This window comes from Mobula hypostoma, chromosome 19, assembly GCF_963921235.1.
Source record: "Mobula hypostoma chromosome 19, sMobHyp1.1, whole genome shotgun sequence".
NCBI lineage: Eukaryota > Metazoa > Chordata > Chondrichthyes > Myliobatiformes > Myliobatidae > Mobula > Mobula hypostoma.
The window spans coordinates 8,087,222-8,114,957 of record NC_086115.1 but is presented as its reverse complement, the minus strand read 5'-3'; the positions used below and the strand labels follow the sequence as shown (position 1 = coordinate 8,114,957).

Genomic DNA, 27,736 nt, shown 5'->3' with positions numbered 1-27,736 from the left:
TACCTTTATCGGACAAACGACGTGGCTGCATCTCAAGATAAATACTTCTGCTATCTTCTTCATCTTCTGGGGGACGGCTCAGATCAACCCACGCACATTTTGCACTCACACCACTCAGGTTTGATCCATCAGTCGCTATGCCTTTGTCCACCCTCTCCTAGATGGAAAACAAAAGAAAAATCAGGAGAAATTTCAATTCATGTAAGCACAATCATATTATTACAATCACGTAGGGACTTTAGTCAGATGGTTATGAGAAGCTCTAGTTCTAATGTATTTTATTTGAATGTTTGCAACAATTGTTGACCTATTGAATCCTGAATAAGAGTCTTGGCCTGAAACTTCGAGTCTCTATTCATTTCCATGAGCTGCCTGACGTCTGAGTTCCTCTAGCATTTTGTGTCTTACTTTGGATTTCCAGCATCTGCAGACTTTCTCATGTTTATAATAGCTTACCTATTTGTCTTTTGTTCTATTTCCCGAATATAAACTGGGTACTTTAACAAAATCATGGTCATTTTTAAAATCACAGTAAATTACTTAGTGCTTAAGGTTTAAGAAAGTTAAATGGTTACCAAAATACCTGTGACACAGAAAATTGTTATTTTAGGTTATACTTCTTTACCACATAGAAGGCTGTAATTCAGTCCTTCAAGTCCATGCCTATTCTCATAACTATAACAATTTATTTGCCACACGTATTGTTCAGTGACCCATGTGCTTTCACATACCCATTAAACTCCTTCCAATTCTCCTGCATTAGACAAACACTGGGGCCAATTAGCTTGTCAATCAAAACTTCTCGGCATGCTGGAGGACACCAGATAGCACTGTGATTTAGTGTGGGTTGTGATGAAGTGGAGATGGTCAGGGATCGGAATCAAACTTGGGTCACTGGAGCTGTGAGTCAGCAATACCACTTGCCATACCATGGTTTCTCAATGCATCATTCAATAACTCAAATTACCAGCATAAAATGCATAAAGATAAAGATTAGCTTTACTTGCCACATGTACATCAAAACAGTGAAGTGTGTCATTTGCGTCAAATCAAATCAGAAAGTGTCACACTTCTAGCACCAACACAGCATACCCACAACCCATGATCCTAACTGTACATCTTTGGAATGTGGGAAGAAACCAGAACACACGGAAGAAACCCACATGGTCATGGCGAGAATGTACAAAGTCCTTACAGACAGTGGCAGGAATTGAATGCTGATCTTACAGCTGGTGCTGTAATGGCCTTGTGCTAACCACTATGTTACCTATGGTTAATGTTAGTATAACAGTTCTGCAGGCTACCCACAGTTTATCCCCAGTGATGTGAAAGTATGGGAAATAGCAAATCCAAAGCAACAGTGCTGCTTAATTTTAAGATGTTGTAGTCAAATAATAGCAAAGTTGTAACTTTAAGTGGGGTAGTGCAAACTGGTGCTGAATTAGAGACTGCACTAAAACACTTATCCCCAGCAGACATTACAGCGGTAAGGACGAACAGAACCAAAGTTAATGGTTACCTGCAAATGTGGATCAGATTCAAATATAGTTTCTCCTCTTCGCATATCAGTGATTAGCCAAGAGCCACCTGCCCTGTAAGACAATTTATGATACGTTGGAGCTACATGAATGATCTTCGTTTTCTATTTTTTGTTTATTACTTTGCTCAAAAGCAGACAAAACTGATTCAATATAACAGTAAAGCCTAACACAACTACAAAGTTTTTCCTTCACTTGATGAAACACAGTCTAAAATTGAGTTTTGACAAGTGCATACTGGAATGAATCACTGTAGCCTGTCTAAAAATAAAAGTGTTTACTTTTCATACCAAGACATTTTGTGCTTACAAATTTGTCCATATTATGATAGATTAATAACAAACATCTGATGTAACCACAAAAATCTTTTAAATAATTACCATAATCAGTATCATAACACAATTTTCTGGAAAGTTACTGATGTTTGGTGGGTTTAAAGGAAAATAAAGCCCCAGGGCCTGATGAAATATATCCCAGGCTGCTAGGGAAAGGGAGAGATTACCGGCAGTGTGGCCAAAGTTTTCAGATCTTCCTTGGCTACAGAGGGGGCAAGAGATGACTGGAAAATTTTGTGGTCGTTTTATCTTACATGTGCAGCAGAGATGTTAGCTAATTACAAATTGGCAAATCCTACATAAGTGGTAGAAAATGTATGAAAAAAGTCCCGAGATATAGGCTTTATCTGGAGAGGGAAAAGACAATCAGGAATAGTCACTTTGTTAAGGAAATTTTTTGTATGACTAATTTGATTAAATCTTGAGATGCTTAAGTGTGACAGCAAGGTAGGTGATTGATGTATTTACACTACTACGCTTGGCGAGGCATTTTAAAATTTTAAATGCTACAGAAGACTTCTTATTGGATGATCATCTGATTGAAGAAAATATTTTAAAATTATTTTTCCATTCCAGAAGATAAAATACTCTGAATTCCAGGTTAAGATGAAAAGAACTAATTATTTACACACATCCAATATGGATATCTGATTGTTTGATATAAAAATGAGATCAAATGTGAAATAATCAGAAAATCACTGACATGACCTAGTGTACAAAATAGTTGGTCACGTGCCCTCTTAAACATTGTGCATCATGCAGTAAAAAATCATGATTTACTCAACTCCTACATCAATGGAACTCTGAAAAATGTCAATCTAACATTTCACTTTTCTCACACCTAATCGATCATACTTCACAAATTCAGGGTGAACGTTTTATGATGACACTTACACAGGAACAGTCCGGAGCAGCTCCAAGATCCCTTGACCATTCCACTGCTGTGCTGCTTGAAGCTCTTCTGTACAAACTCCAACAATCTAACACAAATTGAAAGCATCTTTTTAAAAAAAGATAACTGAGAAAAGGAACAGGACATGTGATTGTACAAAAACCATGAAGGAAAAAAATACATTCTCAAATCAAAAAGGATGGAACTTGGCACAGAGAAGTGAAAACGGTGGCAGCTGAGAGGATACTCAGAAGTCACATGGAAGCGCAACCCTTCAGAGGAAATTTGTATACAGTTGAAACCACTATTGAATTGGAGCAATCAATATTTTATCCACACTCTTGTTAAAATCTAACTGTTTACAAAAACATTAAAAGATATAACAAGAATTGTTTCACAGTTCAAAATTTACTCAAAACAGTAGATGGAGCTAAGCCTCACTACTGTTCCAACAGTTTTGGCTATACCATAATGTTGTTGTTCGTCCATTGTTGACGTCGATGAGGACCTCGACACCATAATGATGGTGTCGAGACTAGCGCGTGGTTTGGATTTAAGTGAGGGAGAGTTGCGCAGCGTCAGCCTCATTCTCTCTTCCCAATTCCCATCTGGATCCAGTGGCAAGACAGAGTCTAGACGGCTGGAGATGGGACTAGGAGCAGTGGATGACCAGGACGTCCTCTGTGTCTTGTCCTGCTCTACACGTTCCACGACGCTTGCAGAGACCGCCTTCTTGACCGTTGGACCTTCCATAGGTCTCGTCCGTTCAATCCGCCGGAGTCTGTCTTCACATGCTGGGATAGACAACTCCCTATCTCACCAAGGGTTTGAGACCCGTCGGCTTCCCTCACCTGGTTTAGCCGGCTTGTCGAAGCCGTTGCCCGGGGTGTGGCCGCTGTCGCATGCAAACAGCTACAGGGAGCCACAGGTGAGAGTTGAGTGCCAGGTGGGGACCAAAGGTGGACTAACTGCCCTGAAAAGGACGCGACATGTTCCCCCACCAGAGGTGCTACCCCTCCCTGACACCCCATACACCATAATACTGCCTCATTGAATAATTGCTGATCCAGTTATTTTTGTTTCAAATGAAAGCTCACCAAAAGGGAAGTTCAACATATTCATATTTCCTATCTTGTTTTAAATGCAACCTCTGACAAAATGAACAGATTTTCAAAAGAAACAACTGCTGAATTCATTCCAGTAAAACAAAATGGACGCTGTATTCTGTTCTACTGAGATGCAAGTGCAATCATCACGATCGATGCCTGAGCATAATAAGGAAATAAACATCTTAGCTCCAACTGCATGTTGCAGATGTAGAACCACACCTTGCCACTATGTGGTGCTGTGCATTACCATTTTAACAGAATTCACTTGCAATGATGCTTATTCCAAAAAAATCCAGAGAACAAAACAAAGTCTAAGTCACAACTGGCTTGTGTTCTTTGCATATTAAACTTCCAATCTTAAATTAACTTTCATTTAAGTTCCAAGTTAGAGGTAGAACCTAGCAACATCTTAATAAACTCCCTAAAATGGGAACTGTATCATTTGGGTAGATCAGCGGTCCCCAACCACCAGGCCACGGACCGGTACCGGGCCGCAAAGCATGTGCTACCGGGCCGCGAGGAAGCGATATGATTTGGCGATATGAGTCAGCTGCAGCTTTCCTCATTCCCTGTCACGCCCACTGTTGAGCTATTACGCATGCGAGGTCATTACCCGTGCGTCATCCATTTCAGCGCGGGAAGGAGATCAACTCCTCGAGCTTGCAAATGACCGCGGGCTGGAAAGTATGTTTGACATTAACATCTCTGCCAGCATTCTGGATCAAAGTCAAGGCTAAAAATCCTGAGATAGCCACGAAAGCACTGAAAACGTTGCTTCCATTTCCAACATATCTCTGCAATGAATGCAACGAAAACTAAATTGCAGAATAGACTGGACACAAGGAACCCCGTTCGACTATCGCTGTCTCCCATCACCCCTCGATAGGACCGTCTTGTTGCAGGAAAACAAGCCCAGGGCTCCCAATGATTCAGTGATATTGGTGCGTTGCAATGATTTTATATGTTCATATGGGGAAAATATGTGCTGCGTGTTTAATATCCAAACATTACTTAAAATGTTATGATGCTATTGACATATATAACCATATAACAATTACAGCACGGCAACAGGCCATCTCTCCCCTTCTAGTCCATGCTGAACGCTACTCTCACCTAGTCCCACCGACCTGCACTCAGCCCATAACCCTCCATTTCTTTCCTGTCCGTATACCTATCGAATTTTTCTTTAAATGATAGTATCGAACCTGCCTCTACCACTTCTACTGGAAGTTCATTCAACACTTACTTCAAGCTCCCCTGTCCTCCCCGATAATTGACTTATCACTATATTCATGCGAGGAAAATATGCGCTGTGTGTTTAATATTAAATTTGTTAGATAAACCCTTTTAGAAAGGAAATTGAGTGCATTAGCCACTCATCACCGATATTCCGGTAGCGATTAACCCCCCCCACCACCCCTCTCCTCTGAAGAGAATCGCCAAAAATGATTTTGGGGGGGAGGGGGAAATCGTACACGCATGCACACTGGTGCCCGCGCACGGCTTCATGGTAAATGTAGTCTTTCTCGGGGTAAACCCAATGTATTTGACTGCACTGCTATTCTAGTCCGTTGGCAACCCTACCACCACCACCCCCTCCCCGCCCCGGCACTAGTCAGCCGGTCCGCAAGAATATTGTCAATATGAAACCGGTCCGCAGTGCGAAAAAGGTTGGGGACCCTTGGGGTAGATGACTATAAAGCAGCCTAAGTAAAAGGGAAGCCTTAACCTCATTTACATTGGCAGCTAGCTGTCTGTCCCAAACAGAAATTTCAAAACCATTCACTGGATTCAGACCAGTACAATTGAAAGAATTCTGAACTTGTAGGTTAAGAAGTGCCTGTCAGTTTAACATCAGTGTGGGCAAGTATCTGGAAACATTTTGGAACACAATTGACACCTGGGAAAAGTTTGAGTTAATAGAATACAAATTTAAAAGCTAATATCTTTCACAAACCCAGAAGATTTTTTTAATGAGTTAACAGAGACAGCTAAGGGATAAACAGTTTTTCTACACTATACAGCTTTTCAGAAGAAATTTGATACAGCCACACAAAAAAAAAGCTACAAGAGTTAGGTAGCTGTGTGGATAAGTAATTGGCTGAATAGAGAAAGATGGCACATAAAGGCTTTTCAGATCCTGCCTAATCTTCCCTCCACTCCATATTGTGACCTTCAGTACTCCATTTTCCTGTTATTAATAGTCTACCATGGATATTTGCAGCTTTTTTCTTTCTTAGCTCTTTGAAATCGCAGACTCACCCAGAGCTTTCAGCAGTCCACCCAGCCAAATCCAGTCACTGGTATTCTAGGTACTCTGCTTCTCTGTAGTAGTGTCTTCAACTCCAGGCATCTCACACACTTTGCTTATCCTGCCTCTATCAAGTCACTGGGACACAGGATAGTGTCAAACTATAATGTAGTTACTGTGTTAATTGCAAGTACGGAGGAAGAACTACAAAACTTAATTGATATAATTGTTAAAAAATATGCAAAAATGGGTCTATCAATTGCAAAAAGACAGAACGTATGGTGATATCCAAAAAGAAGGAGAATCCTATCTGCAAGTTGAGAATAAACAGGGAAGACATAAAACAAGTACAGAACTTTTGCTACTTAGGAAGCTGGGTGACATCAGATGGCAGGTGCGACATGGACATCAAAAGAAGAATAGGGAAGAATAGGGATGGCAAAAGACACCTTTACCAGAATGAAGAGTATACTGACCAATACTAAACTAGGCATGACAACCCGCCTCAGAGTACTGAAATGTTACCTTTTAATAGTTATTTTTAATAGGCAGTACTTATTTTTCCCCTTTCAAAATGTTTTGAAAGGGAAAACAAAACTACAGCTACAGTGGTGTTAGAAAGCTGTAGAATTTTCTCTATTTCTGCATAAACATGAACTAAAACGTGATCAGATCTTCACCTGTTCTAAAACGAGATAGGGAACCCAATAAGCAACACAAAAACATTATATTTATTCATTTATTTATGGAGAAAAATGATCCAATATTACAACATTTGTTGGAAAAAGTATGTGAACTTCTCGAGTAATGCCTTCTCCAAAAGCTATTTGGAGTCAAGTGTTCCACTCAATGAGATGAGATTGGAGGTGTGGGGTGTAGAAGTGCCCTGCCTTATAAAAAAGGCACATGAAGTCACGTTACACAGCCTGCTCTCCTCAAGAAATCTGGGCACCATGCCTCAATCAGGACAACTTTTAGAGAATCTTAGAAGAATTGCAGAGATGCATGAAGCTGGAAAAGGCTATAAAAACATTTCTAAAGACCTGAGTGTTTAGCAGTTCACAGTAAGAGAAATTGTCTACAAATGGAGGAAACTCAGTACTGTTGCTACTCTCCCTAGGAGTGGGCATCCTGCAAAGATCACGCCAAGACTACAACGTGTAATGCCGAAGGAGGTGAAAAAGAACCCAAGGGAGACAGCAAAAGACCTGCACAAATCTCTAGAACTTGCTGAACTCTCTGTTCCTGTGTACACTATAAGGAAAACACTTAACAAGAATGGTGTTCATGAAAGTACACCACAAAGGAAACCACTGCTCTCCAAAAAACATTGTTGCATTTATCAAGTTTGCAAAAGTTGAATTTTTTCGCAGAAATGCACATTGTTGTGTTTGGAGGAAAAAGTCCACTGCACACCAACACAAAAACTTCATTTTTCAACTGTGAAGCGTGGTGGAAGGAGCATCGTGGTTTGAGGCTGCTTTGCTGCCTCAGGGGCTGGACAGCTTGCAATCATCAAGAAAACAATGAATTCAAAATTGTATCAAGACATTTTACAGGAGACTGTCAGGATAGCATTCCATCACCTGAAGCTTATTAGAAGTTGGATAATGCAACAAGACAATAAACCAAGAGTAAATCAACAACAAAATGGTTTAAAAAGAAAAACTGTTTTGAAATGGCATTGTCAAAGTCCTGACCTTAAAGTTTGGCTCGGCTAGGATCTCAGGGCTCTGGAGACAGGGGGATCGAAGGTCAGTGTCCCGGACGGGTATGTCGTGGGAGCTGGAACATCTTGGCTGTGTGTCCAGATACCTGAGATCTTTGGGCACAGAGCTCAAAAAAAGCAACGCAATGGACTTTTATCATAAACCAGCGAGTTGTTTGTTATGTCTCCCCTCTCACTGTGAAACGGAAACACCTCTTTCTCACTTATTAGGGAGAGAGAGAAAGGCAGTGGTATGTCGAAAGCCGGGTGAACAATGTAGTCTTTGCAGTACTGTAGGTCTGTGTCTTTACTGTTGCTTTTGCTGCACACTTGAGTGCTTGGTGACTGGTGCTGCTGCCTTTTTGCTGGTGGGGGGGGGATTGTGCTTGCTGCCACCTACACACAGGGAGAGAGTTGAGTGGGGGGGAGACTTTGGGGTTCTAACATTTAACTGTTGTTCATTCTTTGGGGCACTCCTCTGTTTTTGTGGATGGTTGCGAAGAAAAAGCATTTCAGGATGTATATTGTATACATTTCTCTGACATTAAATGTACCTTTGAAACCTACAGAAATGTGGAAGGACTTGAACCAAACAGCTCATTCAAGGAAGCCACCAGCATCCCAGAGTTGAAGCAGTTTTGTAAGGAATGGCCTAAGATTCCTCCAAGCTGATGTACAAGACTGATCAACAGTTAAAGGAAACGTCTGGTTGAGGTTATTGCTGCACAAGGGGGGGGGGGTCACACCAGTTACTGAAAGCAAAGGTTCACATACTTTTTCCAACAAATATTAGTTATATTCAATCATTTTTCTCAATAAATAAATGAGCAAGTATAAAAATTTTTGTTTCATTGGGTTTTCTTTATCTAGTTTTAGGACGTGTGAAGATCTGACCACATTTTAGGTCATATTTATTCATAGATAGTGAAAAGGTTCACAAACTTTCTAGCACCACTGTTATGAGGATCCCTGCAGCACCCAGTGACCCCGCGATCTCTCGACTTGGAGGCTGACGTTAAATTGTCTTTCAAGAGGGTAACCCTCACATGGCAACAGTCCACGATGGAATACCCACTAAGGCTCTGAAAACTTGTGCAGACCAACAGGAGGGACACATTTTCAATCTCTCATTGTTGCATCTGGAAGTTCCCACCTGCTTCAAAAGGGCAACAAACATACCAGTGCCCAAGAAGAGCAGGGGGAGCTGCCGTTAACAACTATCCCCCAGCAGTACTCACATCTACGGTGAAGTGCTTTGAGACGGTCATGGCTAGAATGAACTCCTGACTCAGCAAGGACCTGGACCCACCGCAATTTGCCTATCACCACCATAGCTCTACAGCAGATGCATGCTCACTGGCTCTCCGTGCATCCTCGGACCACCTGAACAATACCAATATGCATTTATTGACTACAGCTCAGCATTTAAACAATCACTCCTACAGTCCTGATCAGAAAGCTCCAGACACTGGGCCTAAGTACCTCCCTCTGCAACTGGATTCTCTAATTCATCACCAGAAGACATTCATTTACTGTCAGTAACACCAAGGAACTGATTGTGGATTTCAGAAAGTAAAGATAAGGGAATAGACACCAGTCTTCATAGAGGGATCAGAAGTGGAAAGAATGAGTAATTTCAAGTTTCTGTGTGACAACATCTCTTGAGGAACTATCCTGGGACCAATGTATTGATTCATTTACAAAGAAGGCACAACTGCAGCTACATTTCATCAGGAGTCTGAGCAGACCAATTTCCACAAATTTGGAGAGCATTTTTCTAACTGAGTGCACCACCGTCTGGTATCGGGGGGCGGGGGGGGCCGGGGGGGATTCCACTGGACAGGATCGAAAGAAGCTGCAGAAAGTTGTGAACTCAGCTGCATCATGGGCCCTCGCCTGCATAGTGTCCAGGACATATTCAAAGTGCAAAGCCTCAAAAAGGTGGCATCTATCATTAAGGACCTCTATCAAGCAGGATACACCCTCTTCTCATTGCTACCACCAGGAAGGAGGTACAGGAGCCTGAAGACACACACTCACTATTTCAGGAACAGCTTAATCTGATTCTGAGAAAGAATCAGAGAAAACAGTGGATAGCAATTACATTTTCAAGAATGCAGTACAGGAGCTGATCCAGATTTTAAACTTTGAGAGCTTTGGCAAAAGGTTTCAAGCAAAATAATTCACTGATGTGAGCTCAAAATCAAACAACAGTAAATTTAAAAAATATGTAGATGCTGGAGACTTGAAATAAAAACAAAATGCTGAAAATGCTCAGCAGTTCAGACATAACTGTGAAAAGAGAAATAAAATAACATTTCAAATCACAAACCCTTTGTTCAAACTTGAAAATTCTAATAAATATTTGTAGTGCAGAGTTAGCACTGGGAAATCTTTCCAATTTTTTTATTAGTTTCTACATAGAAGAATACAAAGTACAAGAAAGTATATATAAAAGGTCAAAAAAGATTTTTTTAAACTACCAATTACATTATATCTATTCAGAATAACAATCTCATTATCCGGTATTCATGTAAGTTAATCAATAGTTATATTGAAATATACTAATTTATTACAAAAAAAAGTCTAACCCCTACCAAGACCGAAGCTGTTTATTAAGGAGAAAAAAAAGGTAAAATACCTTCTCATATAATAAAAATTAATATTAGCCAACATCTAAATTTAAACAACGAATTTAAGATTTTGCAAGTTTTGAAAATAATTCAGAAAACGTCCCCACAATGTTTGAAAGTCTTGATGAGATTCAGAAATTGAACAATGAATCTTCTCTAAATCTAAGCATGACATAACGTTGCATAACCATTGAGCATAAGTAGGAGAAAAAACATCTTTCCATTTAAACAAAAGCGCCCTCCTAGCTATAAGAGAGCTGAAGGCCAAAATATGTAAATCAGATGTCTTCAGCTTGATATCCTGTCCTGCAACAATACCGAATAGGGCCGTCAGAGGATTAGGCTTAAAACCTGACTTTGAAAAGTAAAGAAAATTTTGCAAAACTTCCTTCCAATATTTTTCAAGACTTGGACAAGTCCAAAACATATGAATTAATGTAGTTTCTCCATTGCTACATCTGTCACAGTAAGGAGATATATCCGAATAAAAACGAGACAGCTTATCCTTAGCAACACACATCAAAGTTGCTGGTGAACGCAGCAGGCCAGGCAGCATCTCTAGGAAGAGGTACAGTCGACGTTTCAGGCCGAGACCCTTCGTCAGGACTAACTGAAGGAAGAGTTAGTAAGAGATTTGAAAGTGGAAGGGGGAGGGGGAGATCCAAAATGATAGGAGGAGGGGGAGGGATGGAGCCAAAAGCTGGACAGGTGATTGGCAAAGGGGATACAAGAGGATCATGGGACAGGAGGCCTAGGGAGAAAGAAAAGGGGGAGGGGGAAAGCCCAGAGGATGGGCAAGGGGTATAGTCAGAGGGACAGAGGGAGAAAAAGGAGAGTGAGAGAAAGAATGTGTGCATAAAAATAAATAACAGATGGGGTACGAGGGGGAGGTGGGGCATTAACGGAAGTTAGAGAAGTCAATGTTCATGCCATCAGGTTGGAGGCTACCCAGATGGAATATAAGGTGTTCCTCCAACCTGAGTGTGGCTTCATCTTTACCGTAGAGGAGGCTGTGGATAGACATGTCAGAATGGGAATGGGATGTGGAATTGAAATGTGTGGCCACTGGGAGATCCTGCTTTCTCTGGCGGACAGAGCGTAGGTGTTCAGCAAAGCGGTCTCCCAGTCTGCGTCGGGTCTGACCAATATATAGAAGGCCACATCCGGAGCACCGGATGCAGTATATCACCCCAGCTGACTCACAGGTGAAGTGTTGCCTCACCTGGAAGGACTGTCTGGGGCCCTGAATGGTGGTGAGGGAGGAAGTGTAAGGGTATGTGTAGCACTTGTTCCGCTTACAAGGATAAGTGCCAGGAGGGAGATCAGTGGGGAGGGATGGGGGGCATGGATGGACAAGAGTAGCCTCCAACCTGATGGCATGAACATTGACTTCTCTAACTTCTGCTCATACCCCCTCATACCCTATTCATTATTTATTTTTATACACACATTCTTTCTCTCACTCTCCTTTTCCTCCCTCTGTCCCTCTGACTATACCCCTTACCCATCCTCTGGGTTCCCCCTCCACCTTGTCTTTCTCCCTGGGCCTCCTGTCCCATGATCCTCTCGTATCCCCTTTTGCCAATCACCTGTCCAGCTCTCGGCTCTATCCCTCCCCCTCCTGTCTTCTCCTATCATTTTGGATCTCCCCCTCCCCCACCCACTTTCAAATCTCTTACTAGCTCTTCCTTCAGTTAGTTCTGACGAAGGGTCTCGGCCTGAAACGTCGACTGTACCTCTTCCTGGAGATGCTGCCTGGCCTGCTGCGTTCACCAGCAACTTTGATGTGTGTTGCTTGAATTTCCAGCATCTGCAGAATTCCTGTTGTTTGCAGCTTATCCTTAGTCACGTGAGCTCCATGTACCACCTTAAATTGTATGAGGGAATGGCGAGCGCATAACGATGAAGTATTAACCAGTTTAAAAATTTCATTCCAAGTTTCCTCAAATATTGATGTCTGTAAATCTCGTTCCCAGAGATTCTTAATGTTGTCTAAAGGAACAGTCCTCATCTCCAGTAACACACCATAAATATTAGATATTGAACCATTATGAAAAGGTGTCAAATTAAAAACTATGTCTAGTAAGTTCTTATCTGAGCTCATAGGAAATGTGCATAATTGAGATCTTAGAACGTCTCTAATTTGTACATATCTAATAAAGTGAGTTTTGGGTAAGCTATATTTAGCTGACAATTGCTCAAATGAAAAAAGATTTCCTCCAACAAACAGATCCCAAAAACATTTAATACCCAACCTGCCCCATTCTTTAAAAACTAAATCAGTTATGGAGGGTTTTTAAAAAATTAGAATAGCTGGGACTTGAAAGGGAAAATCTCAATAAACCAAAATGTTTTCTAAATTGTATCCAGATCCTCAGAGTATGTTTAACTATTGAATTATCAATTAAATTACTTACAAATAAAGTGAGGATCCAAGAAGAGAAATCTTAAAGACAAAGTGGAAGTAACACTGGGGATTAAAAAACACCTTAATCTTGTTGAAGATGTTTGAACAACTACAGTGAATTCTGAATTCAAGTTCACTCGCATTGAACACCAATGATGATTAGCATCAGAAACAAAATTTGTACACCCATACCTGCAAGAATGCAACTGTTCCAAACGGGGTACGCACAGGCTGCAGCTGTGGGTCCTCTGTCAATAACATGTGTTGGATGCGAGATTCACTGTTGTCCAATGGGCTGTGCCAAGAGACATGGTCACCACTGCATAATGTGTTTTCTGTTTAGTGACAAAAAAATCAAATGAGTTAATTATATTTGATCAACTATTCCTAATGGTTTCAAGGTTACAGATTTGCAAAATACACAATTCATGAGTGCAGAAAACTAATTATTTCCTAACTGCAGTAACAAACTCATAATCAGGTTCAATAACACTGACATATTTCACATTCAAGATCAGTTTATCGTCAATTCAATCGTACACAGGCATACCATCAATGAAACAACATTTTTACGGACCAAGGTGCACAATGCATATATTTAACTCACACACATAACACAAAGTAATACCACCAGTAGTAAAGTAATGAATAATAAGGTGCTTTTGCGACAAGTTAAAAAGTACACAATATAACACTACTGGCACTTCATGTGTGATGAGACCCGAGAGGTAAAATTTGTTGTTTTGTGGCAGCGGTACATTGCAGTACATTATATAAAAACTATGTTACAATAAGAAATCTATTTTAAAAGATTAAAATCAAATTAGTGCAAAAAGAGCAAAAAAAAACTACATAATGAGGTAATGTACATGGGCTCATCATCATCATTCAAAAATCCAGTGGCGGAAGGGAAGAAGCTGTTCCTAAAACACTAAGTGCATGTCTTCAGGTTCTTGTGCCACCTCCTTGACAGTAACAACGAGAAGAGTCCTGGGTGATGAGGGTCCTTAATGATGGACACTGCCTTTTTGAGGCATCACCTTTTGAAGACATTCTTGATGCTGGGGAGGCTAGTGTCCATCATAGAGCTGTCTGAGTTTACAACTTTCTGCAGCTTTTCTCCCTAATCCTGTGCAGTTGCCCCTCCAAACCAGACAATAATACAACCAGTTAGAATGCTCTCCACAATACATCTGTAGAAATTTGCTTGAATTGTTGATGCCATATCAAGTCTCCTCAAACTCCTGATGAAATATAGCCACAGTCATGCCTTCTTTGTAATTGCATCAATATGTTGGGATCAGGATAGATCTTCAGAAATGTTGGAACATGAAACTGCACACCCTTTCCACTGCTGATACCTTGAGGACTAATGAGTGTTACTACAACTTCCCCTTTGCAAAGTCCAGATCAATTCCCTGGTCTTACTGATGCTAAGTTCAAGGTTTTTATTGTGACACCAGCTACCTCTGTGCCTCTACATCGCCATCTGAAATTCTGCCAATGGTTGTCATCAGCAAATTTAAAGATGGTGTTAGAGCTGTGCCTAGCCACACAGTCATGGGTGTAGAGAGAGTGGAACAGTGAGTTAAGCACCCATCCTTGAGGTGCATGTGCTGACTGTCAGTGAGATCTTAATTCTGATCCACACTGACTGTGGTCTCGCAATGAGGAAATCAAGGATGCAGTTAAGAGGCCCAAGTTTTGGAGCTTGTTGATTAATACTGAGGGTATGATGATGTTGAATGCTGAGCGATAAAACAACAAACAGCAGCCTGATGTAGGCATTGCTGTTGTCCACGAGATCCAAGCCCAAGTGGAGAGCTAGTGAGACTATATGTGCTGTAGACCTATTGTGGCAATAGGCAAATTGCAGCAGGTCCAGGTTCCTGCTTAGGCAGGAGGTGATTCTGGCCATGACACTTTAGCACAGTAAAATGTGAATGCCACCAGACAATAGTTGTTGAGGAGGCTCACCCAGTCTTCTTGGATGGACACTGATATGATTGCCCATTCCTAAAGTCAAAGAGAGACCGCAGATGCTGGAATATGAAATTAAAAACAGAACTCTGTAAGAATACATTGAGTCAAGCATTTGTGGAGGGATCCTAATACAGGGTCTCGACCCCCCGAAACGTCGATTTGCAATTTATGCCTCCACAGATGCTGCCTGATGCTGCAGTCTTTAGAAGGCACATTATTAAGAATCAGCTAATGGTATGAATATGAACAGAACGCTGGTGCCAACCTCTTTTTAAATAAAGTAAGTTAATTAGAGCCTATCAACACTTTACAGATTATTAATTCTCTGAACCTGTGGTCAATCATTTTCTTTAACAAGATTTCAGTAATGTTCCAAATGATATCTGATAGAAAGGTTCAAATGCAAGAGGTAAATGAAGGGATTGCATGTACAACGTATAACATTAGCAATTTTCCAGTCAAAAAGGGATCATTTCTTACACTGCAAATTAATGCATCTGTATTTTTCTCATCTACATATTATTTTCTGGTATAGAAATAACAGATACTAGATACTTTTAAAGAGCCATTGTTTTCTTCATAATGGATTTATTATGAAGAAATAATAAAGTTGATCCCCCTTGACTCATTTTTAGATTCATCTGTTCCACATTTTTCTCAAGAATACTTATTTAGCAGGTTTGCTATTTCCTTATTATGCATTAGAGTATTACTGACATCTATTTTTAATGGCCCACATTGTTCTTCCCACTCTCAAGATAGCTGCAAAGCTCTTTTGTATCACTCTCTGTGCCTCTTATTAATTTCCAGTGTGCTCTGGCTGTTTATAGCTTCGCTAGTAGTTCTTATTAAGTTCTTATACAAAAATGTATATTATATAAGAACTCAGGAATTCAAATACCTTTCTGTCGGTACCCCCCAGTTGATATGCAAAGTATGCCAAACTCTTCCTTATAATTAATCAAATATGTTTAGTTTGGGAATGACCTTTAATGTTTTTACATAACCAATTTCACTGGCAGCAACTGTACATGATCTTATTGCAATTCTGCTTCAGGGATGTGAATGATTGCCATGCCAGAGCCAATATTGAGTGAAGAATATTGACTAATGCTTCGTTTACCAGTGTTCAGCTTAAGGAAACTTGCGGTCGTTCAGTATCGAGTACCAGGCAAAGAATGCTAGAAAGTAAACTAAATCATAAATCATGTATCTACTGAAACAGGATCTTTTAATTGAAGATCAAAGAATAATTGAAATAAGCTCTTTAATCAACTGGTAATCATCTCATGGGCGATCCTCCATGCATACCTCAGGTAAAGCATCTCATGGAAGGCAAAGGTGCTGTCCCTCAATCATTCTAGGAGATAACGGTACAAATGTAAGATCAACGACAAATCCAAGTCCACTGCTGGTATTGTACAACAAATCATCGATAGCCCAGTGATTCAATTATAGGCACAGAACTCCCCATTTATTTGGAATACATTACAGAAGGGAAAGAGAAAGCAAGGACAGGTGGGAGTGACGTGGTTATCTAGCAGCAGTATCATTCTGATTTGTTTCAAGGATTCCTTCCTGTAAAATTTAAATTTGCAGAAAATATCATGTGTTGAAAGCTGCCAGATGGTTATCATTATTTTATAGAAAGCATTTAGGCTGCATCTTACTAGAAAGAGTGGTCACTGCTAACTTAATGTTTAATGGCCCACACTGTTCTGCTAACTTATTGCTTAGTTCAATTAGCCTCTGTTGGATGTGCATGAATCTACCCAACCGAGGTGAAGAATATCTTTAGAAGGCAGAAGCTGGTAGGAGGGAAAGTAAAATGAATAATTACATTGATGCTTTTTAAAACAAACTGAGGGCAAATCAGGTTGCTGCTGTATACATCTTTCCATATCAAAATATATTAAACTACTACAACATGAGGAATTCTGCAGATGCTGGAAATTCAAGCAACACGCATCAAAGTTGCTGGTGAACGCAGCAGGCCAGGCAGCATCTCTAGGAAGAGGTACAGTCCACATTTCAGGTCAAGACCCTTCATCAGGACTAACCTGACGAAGGGTCTCGGCCTGAAACGTCCACTGTACCTCTTCCTAGAGATGCTACCTGGCCTGCTGCGTTCACCAGCAACTTTGATGTGTGTTGCTTATATTAAACTATTATTTGTTTTACTTAGTAACTGTAGCTTAATGATTTGCCATTCAATTGCTAAATACTGTTCCTGATTATATTCACGTTCACCTGTAACATACTTGCATGCACAATTCTAAACTGTGATTTATAATCAAAATTTATTGCAACAGAGTTTGAGGACAATCAGAGGGGTTGAAATTTTTAACTTTGATCTGAGCTGGGCCTGTCAGAAGACAATCTGGAAAACAAGTAATCCACCATTTACCCCTGGACTTAGATTGGAGATAAAACTATATCATCAGAGAATTTATGCACTTCTTTGTAAGGATCCTGAAACAGAATTTTGGCATGAATATGAAACTGACATGAATACTCAAGATAGCAATCCAATCCAAAAATATAACAATGCTATCCTCTACTCATTCTTTTTTAATTTAAAGCCAAATGAAAAACATGGCTCCAACTAACTGCTGGTTAAACTTAAAACAATTTCATTTTAACAGACTATGGAAATAATTTCTCTTAAGAATTTGAATCCTTGAAGATCAGATTCAATGCAGAGACTGAACTGCATCCAAACACATAAAGTCTTCAATAAGAAGACCGAAGGCCAGAAGTTAAACTCCTTCTTGGAGCCTGCAAGCAACATTTTGAAATGGACTGTAAACTGAAATACTATTTCAAACTTTCATTCTTGCATTTTGTTACTGATTAAGAACATATACAAATAGCTCTTAAAATGCATCTCCCATTCCTTTAATAATGGAGTCAAGACTCCCTCCAGCACTTAACATAGTTAACCGTATACAGTGTCACTCAACTGCCGGACCAATTTAAAGCAAACTTGCAGAAATACACTCTGTGGTGTAGATCATGCATATAACAATCATAAATAAACTAGTGATGCAGGTAGAAAATTTCGCATTGCATGCTGTGTTGCCAATCAAGTTATCAGCTGTGTCAAGGGTGGTCAACTTCAAGCATTTTTCCTGCATTAATGTCCTTTGAATCAGAGTTAGTGAAGTTGCTTCAAGCAGTCAGAACTGACTTTGTTATTGCAGAATGCCCATCTCTATCCAGCTCTAGGCTGATCTTGCTCCCTTTCTAATCAGTGGTAACTCTTGAACCACTGAAGGTGAGGCCTACAGAAGTGGAAGGCGAGGAAAAAAAAACTTTGCTCTTTTTGTATCCCTTAGCATTGAGTTTCTTCTTGAGTGTAAATAAAATTATAACTACAAAATCAACACACACACACACTCACTCAGGTAGTTGATAAGCACAGTCAATGTGTGTTTAGGAAATATCCTCAGTTTCCATTTTCACTCAAAGTGTGACATGTTCTTTTCTCTACATTCAGAGCCACTTCCTTTAGGTACGTGAGTGGAACCTGGTATGGTCATTTGTTGCCTTAGCCCATCCACTTCAAGGTTCAATGTGTTGTGTTCAGAGATGCTCTTCAGTACACCACTGTCATAAAGCATGGTTATTTCTCTGTCCACTTGAACCAGCCTGGCTATTCTCCTCTAACCTCTCTCATTAACAAGGCATTTTACCCAATTACTGCCACTTGCTGGATTTTTTTTTGGTTTTTCACACTCCTCTCTGTAAATTCTAGCGACTGCTGTGCATGAAATTCCCAGATCAGTTTTGTGATACACAAACCACCCCATCTGGCACCAATCATACCACAGTCAGTCACTTAGATCACATTTCTTCCCCATTCCGAGTCTGTTCTGAACAACTGAACCTGTTGAGCATGTCCACATTGATTTGCTGCCACATCATTGACTGATATTTGCATTAATGAGATGTGCAGATGTACCTAATAAAAGTGGCTACTGAGTGTATAACTAATACATCATTACTTACTAACTTTGACAAGTTTTATTTAATACCTGCAAGCTTTTAAATACCTCTTAAAATTATAAAGTTATAGAATGTAGACAGCTTCACTGAAATTCATTTCACCATTTGAAAAACACCTAAATGCTACCGTCTTTTACTTCCTCTCAGTGGAGCAATTGTGAGCCCACATGACCAATTACCCCCTAATAGTAAGTCACCCTGTGAAGCACTTAGTTGGATTCTTACTGAAAAGTCCATAGATTCTACATCTAGTAAATAAGATTTTTTTTAAATATTGGCTTGGCAGATGACTTGTAAAAGAACAGCCAGGTTGCTATTTAACTTTAAGGTTTTAACCACACCTAATTAATATTAAAGTCTTTACCAGTCCTCAGTGCCTATAAAATATGACCAAAAGGAAGAAAATCTGTTCCAGTTGAGAACCATGGGATTAAAACATAGGCTGCATTCTTAAAGCTGGAAAACTGCAGCCAGTTTGCATAAAATTACCAATAATAGTTTTAACAGCAGTTCACCAAAAAATTATGAATATTCTACCACCAATGCCTCATCTTCCAAGTTAGCCTAAAAACAGCTACTTTAAAAACAGAGTATACTTGATCAAAAAAGTCATGAAACGGGTCAAACACATGAAATGTAAAACTACAATGTCTGTTCCTGGCTCCCATTTCTCTGGCCGAACATTATAGATGCCAGATTTTAACTTGATTGTACAATGATTGACCCTGTAAATGCACTTCTACCATGGTCCTTCATGTAAGGAGATCACACCTAACAAATGTTTTGTAAAATTAAGCCAGCAATTTTAAAACTTCTTTTTTATGGATGTTTCTTTTGTACCAGTAATTCAAGTATATTCATATTGACCAGCAGTTATAAATAATAGTAAATAATTCACGGTCAAACACACTGTGAAACGTCTCATCACATACTGGTCTGATGTATCCAAAAGATTTTTTTTGTGTGCATACAGAATTTGATTGCCGGCAAGAAGACACTCTCAATTTGCAGATCCAAAACAAGGACCAATATACTGTTAGCGAACAAGCTGGTCAGTTCAAGCTTGACAGCCAGTAACAGCACATTTGCAAGCAATATATAGAGAGCAAAACATCAACTTCGTTCTCTACAAATGCCTGGATACTTTCCAGTGTTCTTCCCCAGTAAAAATATAAATTTCTACCAAAGCTAGTAGATGAAAGCAAAATAAGACGAAAAACACAAAGAGATGCCAAAAAAGAAAGCAAAAAGTTTGCACTTATATGATGTTTTTAAATCATCAGAATGTCCAAAGCATTTCAATTAATTATCTTTAAAGTATTGTAATGCCCGAAATAGCAAAGTACGTGGTCATAGCTAAACACCATAAACAACAATAATCCGTTTGTGACTGAGGGATAAACATCAAAGCAATACACAGACTAACTTTTCTACTCTTCAATAAAGTGGCATGGGATCTTTTGCATTTATCTCAAAGGGTCCAGTGTCGACATCTTTAAGGTTGATTCCTCCAGCACTGCAGTGTGCACTGAACACTACACTGGAATTACAGACTAGCTTTTGAACTGACGGCTCCAGAGTGGGATATGAAAAACAGTTCATTCATTGAAAGGTATTAATTTTCAAATTAAATAAGCTAAGAATGCAAAAAATAGTGAAATAAGCTGGTGAAAAATAGATTTGTAAAATTTAGATAGCACAAATGATTTCTAAAATATGACATCTAATAGCAGTGTCATGGTAAATGTGTCATTAATTTCAGACTGTAAATTAAAAATTAAAAATTCTTCAGAGCAATATAGAATTTATTGATCTTCCCAACTCTTGACTCTACCACCAGTGGTCATGAATTGGTCCCAAAATTTAAAAAGCTTAACCTATATAGCTTAACCAGGTATATGGAGGAATCTAAGGTGGGGGCTTATATGGGAGGCAGGGTTTGAGGGTCGGCACAACATTGTGGGCCGAAGGGCCTGTACTGTGCTGTAATATTCTATGTTCCATGTAATGTCATTAATAATTGTATAACTAACAGGCACAAGTCTTCCCAACTGGGTTTATACATTATAGTAAGAGACTCTATATTATAAACTGTGGAAGCTGACTTTTGGCAATTAATTTGAATTGATTAAAACAGTTATAATTGGGAAAGGTTTTGAGTTAACCTTGAGTTAATACTGATACACATGTACTATATAAATAAATTCCCAAATTACTGGCTACTCTTTGTTAAAAAGTTAAGCACATGGTTTAAAAAAAAGTAGAAATCTGGTATGTGCTACAATTAATCTTTGATTATAACATCCACTTCATTAACAAAGGCATTGCCTTCAATGAACAAATAATCTACAATGAATTAGAAAAGTAGCACTGATTTTAAATATTTATACAAGTTTTAATTATTTTAATTACAGCCAAACAAAATAGGATTCCTCCTAGATCAAGGTGCAAAACACAGCACCAACAGTCATACACAACACAAGGCACATAAAGCAGTAAACATACCATCACACAAAAAAATAAATAATATAGCCCAAGTCTTTGAGAGCCATATCCTGCAGATCGATGGTGCATGAATGATTTTGGAAAGAATTCATCCTCAGCAGTCAGCAGACAAGCACACACAATCCACCTTGCCATCCACTGAGCGAACACTAGAGGGCAGCATCGACAGGAAGAACCAGCCCCCAGTTCAGCATGGGTGCCGCACCACAGTGTCTCTGGTGTCTCCTCTCCTGTGGCTGCAACAGGCGAGCCCGATGCATAAGGCAGAGTCCATGCTACAGCTGAGGTCATGCAGTTCCTCTATCGGTCTCACCAATAAACCAGTGAACGAGACTTGCAGTATTCTACATTACTAATGTCCGACAGTCTTGCGATCATAAAAATGATGCTTGACAAAAACATCTTTGGTTGACCCCTGCAGTGGTCATCTTATTGGAAGTGGTAATATAAAATTAAACTACACAAATACTTCATAGTGAAGTACTATTCACAAAGACTGCTCTATAAAACTGTCTAAAGTCATTGCTGATAGACAAGATGTCACTTTCAGTACTTAAGACTTTATAATGTCTTTCAGTATTGTTCAACAATTTGCCAGAAAACTTTAGACATCCAGCATTACTGAATAATGGCATTTCAGCTTCACTTATAAAACAGCTATATTTTAGGAACAGTTGCTGAATCCTAAGCAAACTTCACTATTATCAATTTGTTGGATCTGTTTAATTCTTAGACTATTGAATTATTCCTGTCACAGTATGTGGACAGGCCGACCAAGGGGAATGCCTGGCCTTTAGCATTATCATGGAAAAGGATAGAATCAGAGAGGACAGGAAAATTTTTAATTGAGGAAGGGCAAATTATGAGGCTATAAGGCTAGAACTTGCGGGTGTGAATTGGGATGATGTTTTTGCAGGGAAATGTACTATGGACATGTGGTCGATGTTTAGAGATCTCTTGCAGGATGTTAGGGATAAATTTGTCCCAGTGAGGAAGATAAAGAATGGTAGGGTGAAGGAACCATGGGTGACAAGTGAGGTGGAAAATCTAGTCAGGTGGAAGAAGGCAGCATACATGAGGTTTAAGAAGCAAGGATCAGATGGGTCGATTGAGAAGTATAGGGAAGCAAGAAAGGAGCTTAAGAAGGGGCTGAGAAGAGCAAGAAGGGGGCATGAGAAGGCCTTGGCGAGTAGGGTAAAGGAAAACCCCAAGGCATTCTTCAATTATGTGAGGAAAAAAAGGATGACAGGAGTGAAGGTAGGACCAATTAGAGCTAAGGTAGGAAGATGTGCCTGGAGGCTGTGGAAGTGAGCGAGGTCCTCAATGAATACTTCTCTTCAGTATTCACCAACGAGAGGGAACTTGATGATGGTGAGGACAGTATGAGTGAGGTTGATGTTCTGGAGCATGTTGATATTAAGGGAGAGGAGGTGTTGGAGTTATTAAAATACATTAGGATGGATAAGTCTCCGGGGCCTGACGGAATATTCCCCAGGCTGCTCCACGAAGCGAGGGAAGAGATTGCTGAGCCCATGGCTAGGATCGTTATGTCCTCGTTGTCCACGGGAATGGTACCAGAGGATTGGAGGGAGGCGAATGTTGACCCCTTATTCAAAAAAGATAGTAGGGATAGTCCGGGTAAGTATAGACCAGTGAGCCTTATGTCTGTGGTGGGAAAGCTGTTGGAAAAGATTCTTAGAGATAGAATCTATGGGCATTTAGAGAATCATGGTCTGATCAGAGACAGTCAGCATGGCTTTGAGAAGGGCAGATCGTGTCTAACAAGCCTGATAGAGTTCTTTGAGGAGGTGACCAGGCATATAGATGAGGGTAATGCAGTGGATGTGATCTATATGGATTTTAGTAAGGCATCTGACAAAGTTCCACACTGTAGGCTTATTCAGAAAGTCAGAAGGCATGGGATCCAGGGAAATTTGGCCAGGTGGATTCAGAATTGGCTTGCCTGGAGAAAGCAAAGGGTCACGGTGGAGGGAGTACATTCGGATTGGAGGATTATGACTAGTGGTGTCCCACAAGGATCTGTTCTGGGACCTCGACTTTTCGTGATTTTTATTAACGACCTGTATGTGAGGGTAGAAGGGTGGGTTGGCAAGTTTGCAGACGACACAAAGGTTGGTGGTGTTGTAGATAGAGTAGAGGATTGTCAAAGATTGCAGAGAGACATTGATAGGATGCAGAAGTGGGCTGAGAAGTGGCAGATGGAGTTCAACCCAGAGAAGTGTGAGGTGGTACACTTTGGAAGTACAAACTCCAAGGCAGAGTACAAAGTAAATGGCAGGATACTTGGCAGTGTGAAGGAGCAGAGGGATCTGGGGGTACATGTCCACAGATCCCTGAAAGTTGCCTCACAGGTGGATAGGGTAGTTAAGAAAGCTTATGGGGTGTTAGCTTTCATAAGTCGAGGGATAGAATTTACGAGTCACGATGTAATGATGCAGCTCTATAAAACTCTGGTTAGGCCACACTTGGAGTACTGTGTCCACTTCTGGTCGCCTCCCTATAGGAAGGATGTGGAAGCATTGGAAAGGGTACAGAGGAGATTTACCAGGATGCTGCCTGGTTTAGAGGGTATGGACTATGATCAGAGATTAAGGGAGCTCGGGCTTTACTCTTTGGAGAGAAAGAGGATGAGAGGAGACATGATAGAGGTGTACAAGATAATAAGAGGAATAGATAGACTGGACAGCCGGCGCCTTTTCCCCAGGGCACCACTGCTCAATACAAGAGGACATGGCTTTAAGGTAAGGGGTGGGAAGTTCAAGGGGGATACTAGAGGAAGGTTTTTTTACTCAGAGAGTGGTTGGTGCGTGGAATGCACTGCCTGAGTCAGTGGTGGAGGCAGATACACTAGTGAAGTTTAAGAGACTACTAGACGGGTATATATATGGAGGAATTTAAGCTGGGGGCTTATATGGGAGGCAGGGTTTGAGGGTCGGCACAACATTGTGGTTTGAAGGGCCTGTACTGTGCTGTACTATTCTATGTTCTACAGTTTGACATTTCATAACTTGGGTAGCTTTTGAGTATTTTATACTTAAGGTATATATCATAAAATTTTCTGCCTTGTGAATTTTCAGATGCAATGATTCTAAATGTGTGATTTAGAATTAAAAAAGGGAGGGGAGATTATTAGATCTTAGCTTTTTGTCTCTCCCTTCACTCAGTAGACCTCCATTACTGTTCATTTCAATTTCTCTTTGTTCTGTTAACACTTAAGAAAATTGTGAAGCAACAAATGTTGTGCCCTTTTCCTGACTTCTGAAAGAACCTTGGATGAAAACATCAGAATCCAACATATTCTAGGATCACCATTCCAGAAGATTCCAGGTTAAAAAAACATGAATAAAATATTAATGCTGCACTATAAACAGAGATAATCCGAACAGCATACAACACAGACAACTATAGAATATTGATGTCTATGATAGTAATAATCAGGGATTGTCAATAAGGGCAGCGGTCCCCAACCAATGGGCCGCGGACCAGTACCGGGCCGCAAAGCATGTGCTACCGGGCCGCGAGGAAACGATATGATTTGGTGATATGAGTCAGCTGCACCTTTCTTCATTCCTTGTCACGCCCACTGTTGAGCTTGAATGCATGCGAGGTCACTAAGCACGCAAGGTCATTACCCGCGCATCATCCATGTCAGCGTGATAAGGAGATCAACTCCTCAAGCTTGCAAATGACGGCGGGCTGAAAAGTATGTTTGACATAACATCTCTGCCGGCATTCCAGATCAAAGTCAAGGCTAAATATCCTGAGATAGCCACGAAAGCACTGAAAACGTTGCTTCCATTTCCAACATATCTCTGCGATGAATGCAACGAAAACTAAGTTGCGGAATAGACTGGACATAAGGAACCCCCTTCAAGTATCGCTGTCTCCCATCACCCCTCGATGAGACCGTCTTGTTGCAGGGAAACAAGCCCAGGGTTCCCACTGATTCAGCGATATTGGTGTGTTACAATGATTTTGTATGTTCATACAGGGAAAATATGTGCCGTGTGTTTAATATACAAACGTCATTTAAAATGTTATGATGCTATTGACTTATAAGTGACTTATATAACCATGCAACAATTACAGCACAGAAACAAGCAATCTCGGCCCTTCTAATCCGTGCCGAACGCTACTCTCACCTAGTCCCACTGACCTGCACTCAGCCTATAACCCTCCATTCCTTTCCAGTCCATATACCTATCCAATTTTTCTTTAAATGATAATATCGAACCTGCCTCTACCACTTCTACCGGAAGTTCATTCAACACTTACTTCAAGCTCCCCTGTCCTCCCCTGATAATTGACTTATCACTATATTCATGCGAGGGAAGTATGCGCTGTGTGTTTAATATTAAATTCGTTAGATAAACCCTTTTAGAAACGAAATTGAGTGTATTAGCCACTTATCACCTATATTCCGGTCGTGATAAACACCCCCCCCCCAAACAGAATCGCCAAAAGGGATTTGTGGGGGGGAGGGGGGAAAATCGGGACTTACACACGAGCAAGTCACGCATGCGCACTGGTGCCCGCGCAAGGCTTCATGGTCATTATAGTCTTTCTCGAGGTAAACCCAACGTATTTGACTATTATTGTTGTCCGTTGGCAACTCTACCCCCTCCTACCGGTCCACAACAATATTGTCAATATTAAACCGGTCTGCAGTGCAAAAAAGGTTGGGGACCCCTGATTTAGGGAGATGACGTTAATATAACATAGCAAATACTTGAGTACTTTTTAATCTGCTTCAAAATACACACCATACTTCTGGAAATCAATTTTGGCTTTCTCATCAAATCCTCAATGACAGCAACCACATTTTGCCAGTGCCAACAATTGAGAATTGTTAACTACTTAATTCTTAGTTTAGAGGCCAGTTTAATCATATTTTACATGAGAAATTTTAAAAATGCCTAAACTACAACATTTTAAGGCTAGTACCTACAGAAAACCAGACAACAAACCTACAGATCAGTCCAAATGCTACTTCTTCCAACAATTTGTACCCGAATACAAACAAACAACAGTAGACAGTCAGAATCACTATGACATTCTTGCACCACATATCAATTCCTAGCATTTAACATTAGAAACCTAACAAATTGTTGCAAATATTTTCTGGAAGCCTTATTTTGGAGATTTGTCCCTGCACTGATAAGCCAACAGCTGAATGCTCTTGGGAATACTATAATATTTGGGTGGTCATTCATATTTGATAGTTAATAGATAGGCCAAACAGCTATAGCTTCATGAATGTAAATGGTGTTTTCAAGATGAACTAATTGACAGCTTTGGTTTTACACGATCATAGCTGCAAGACGAACTGTAGGGATAGGGAGGGGGAAAATGAACAAAATACATGAATTTTCTCAAGGTAAAGTTTATTAGTCCAGCAACTGAGTTATGCAACTTCATTCTCTGGCAAGCTCTCATTATCCATCCTTGTGCAGTTCTATTTTCAAGCAAAGTTTCATCTGGTGACACTTAATGTAAACTCAGAATGTGAAAGTAACCATCTTCACACTGACAATTTCCATTTATCTATTATTTAGTTCAACCTTTTTATGGTGAGGGGGAGCTTGAGATGCTGCATGTGCCAGTGGAGACAGACTTTGTGCAGAAAAGTTAACTTATACACAATTAATTCACGTTATGGATTCACTCATTTGCTATTATTGACTAGCCACTGAAATGTTCTTCAAATGCTTGTAGGCTGTAAACATTTCAAAGTACCAGCTCTCTAATTCAAAAGGTATACAGAATTTGTATTACTTAAATCTCAAAAGATAATGAGCAGTGTTTCATATGATGGTCCAATCTCTCAAGAGACCTATACAACACAAAGTTTGGACAACACACATAAAAGTTGCTGGTGAATGCAGCAGGCCAGGCAGTATCTATAGGAAGAGGTACAGTCGACGTTTCAAGCCGAGACCCTTTGTCAGGACTAACTGAAGGAAGAGTGAGTAAGGGATTTGAAAGTTGGAGGGGGAGGGGGAGATCCAAAATGATAGGAGAAGACAGGAGGGGGAGGGATGGAGCCAAGAGCTGGACAGGTGATTGGCAAAAGGGATAAGAGAGGATCTTGGGACAGGAGGTCCGGGAAGAAAGACGGGGGGGGGGGAACCCAGAGGATGGGCAAGGGGTATATTCAGAGGGATAGAGGGAGAAAAAGGAGAGTGAGAGAAAGAATGTGTGCATAAAAATAAGTAACAGATGGGGTACGAGGGGGAGGTGGGGCCTAGCGGAAGTTAGAGAAGTCGATGTTCATGCCATCAGGATGGAGGCTACCCAGATGGAATATAAGGTGTTGTTCCTCCAACCTGAGTGTGGCTTCATCTTT

At 40.3% G+C, this 27,736-nt stretch overlaps 1 protein-coding gene across 1 annotated transcript in view; it reads right to left on the bottom strand.

Annotated features, from left to right (window-relative positions):
- sufu (suppressor of fused homolog (Drosophila)) overlaps positions 1-27,736 on the bottom strand; it is a 109,722-nt gene that overhangs the window by 40,730 nt on the left and 41,256 nt on the right. Inside the window, exons 4-7 of the mRNA XM_063071283.1 lie at positions 13,066-13,208; positions 2,768-2,853; positions 1,520-1,592; positions 4-157 (exon numbers count right to left, since the gene is read on the bottom strand). Of these exons, the coding sequence (XP_062927353.1) occupies positions 4-157; positions 1,520-1,592; positions 2,768-2,853; positions 13,066-13,208 (456 nt within the window). The remainder of the gene's footprint in view (positions 1-3; positions 158-1,519; positions 1,593-2,767; positions 2,854-13,065; positions 13,209-27,736) is intronic.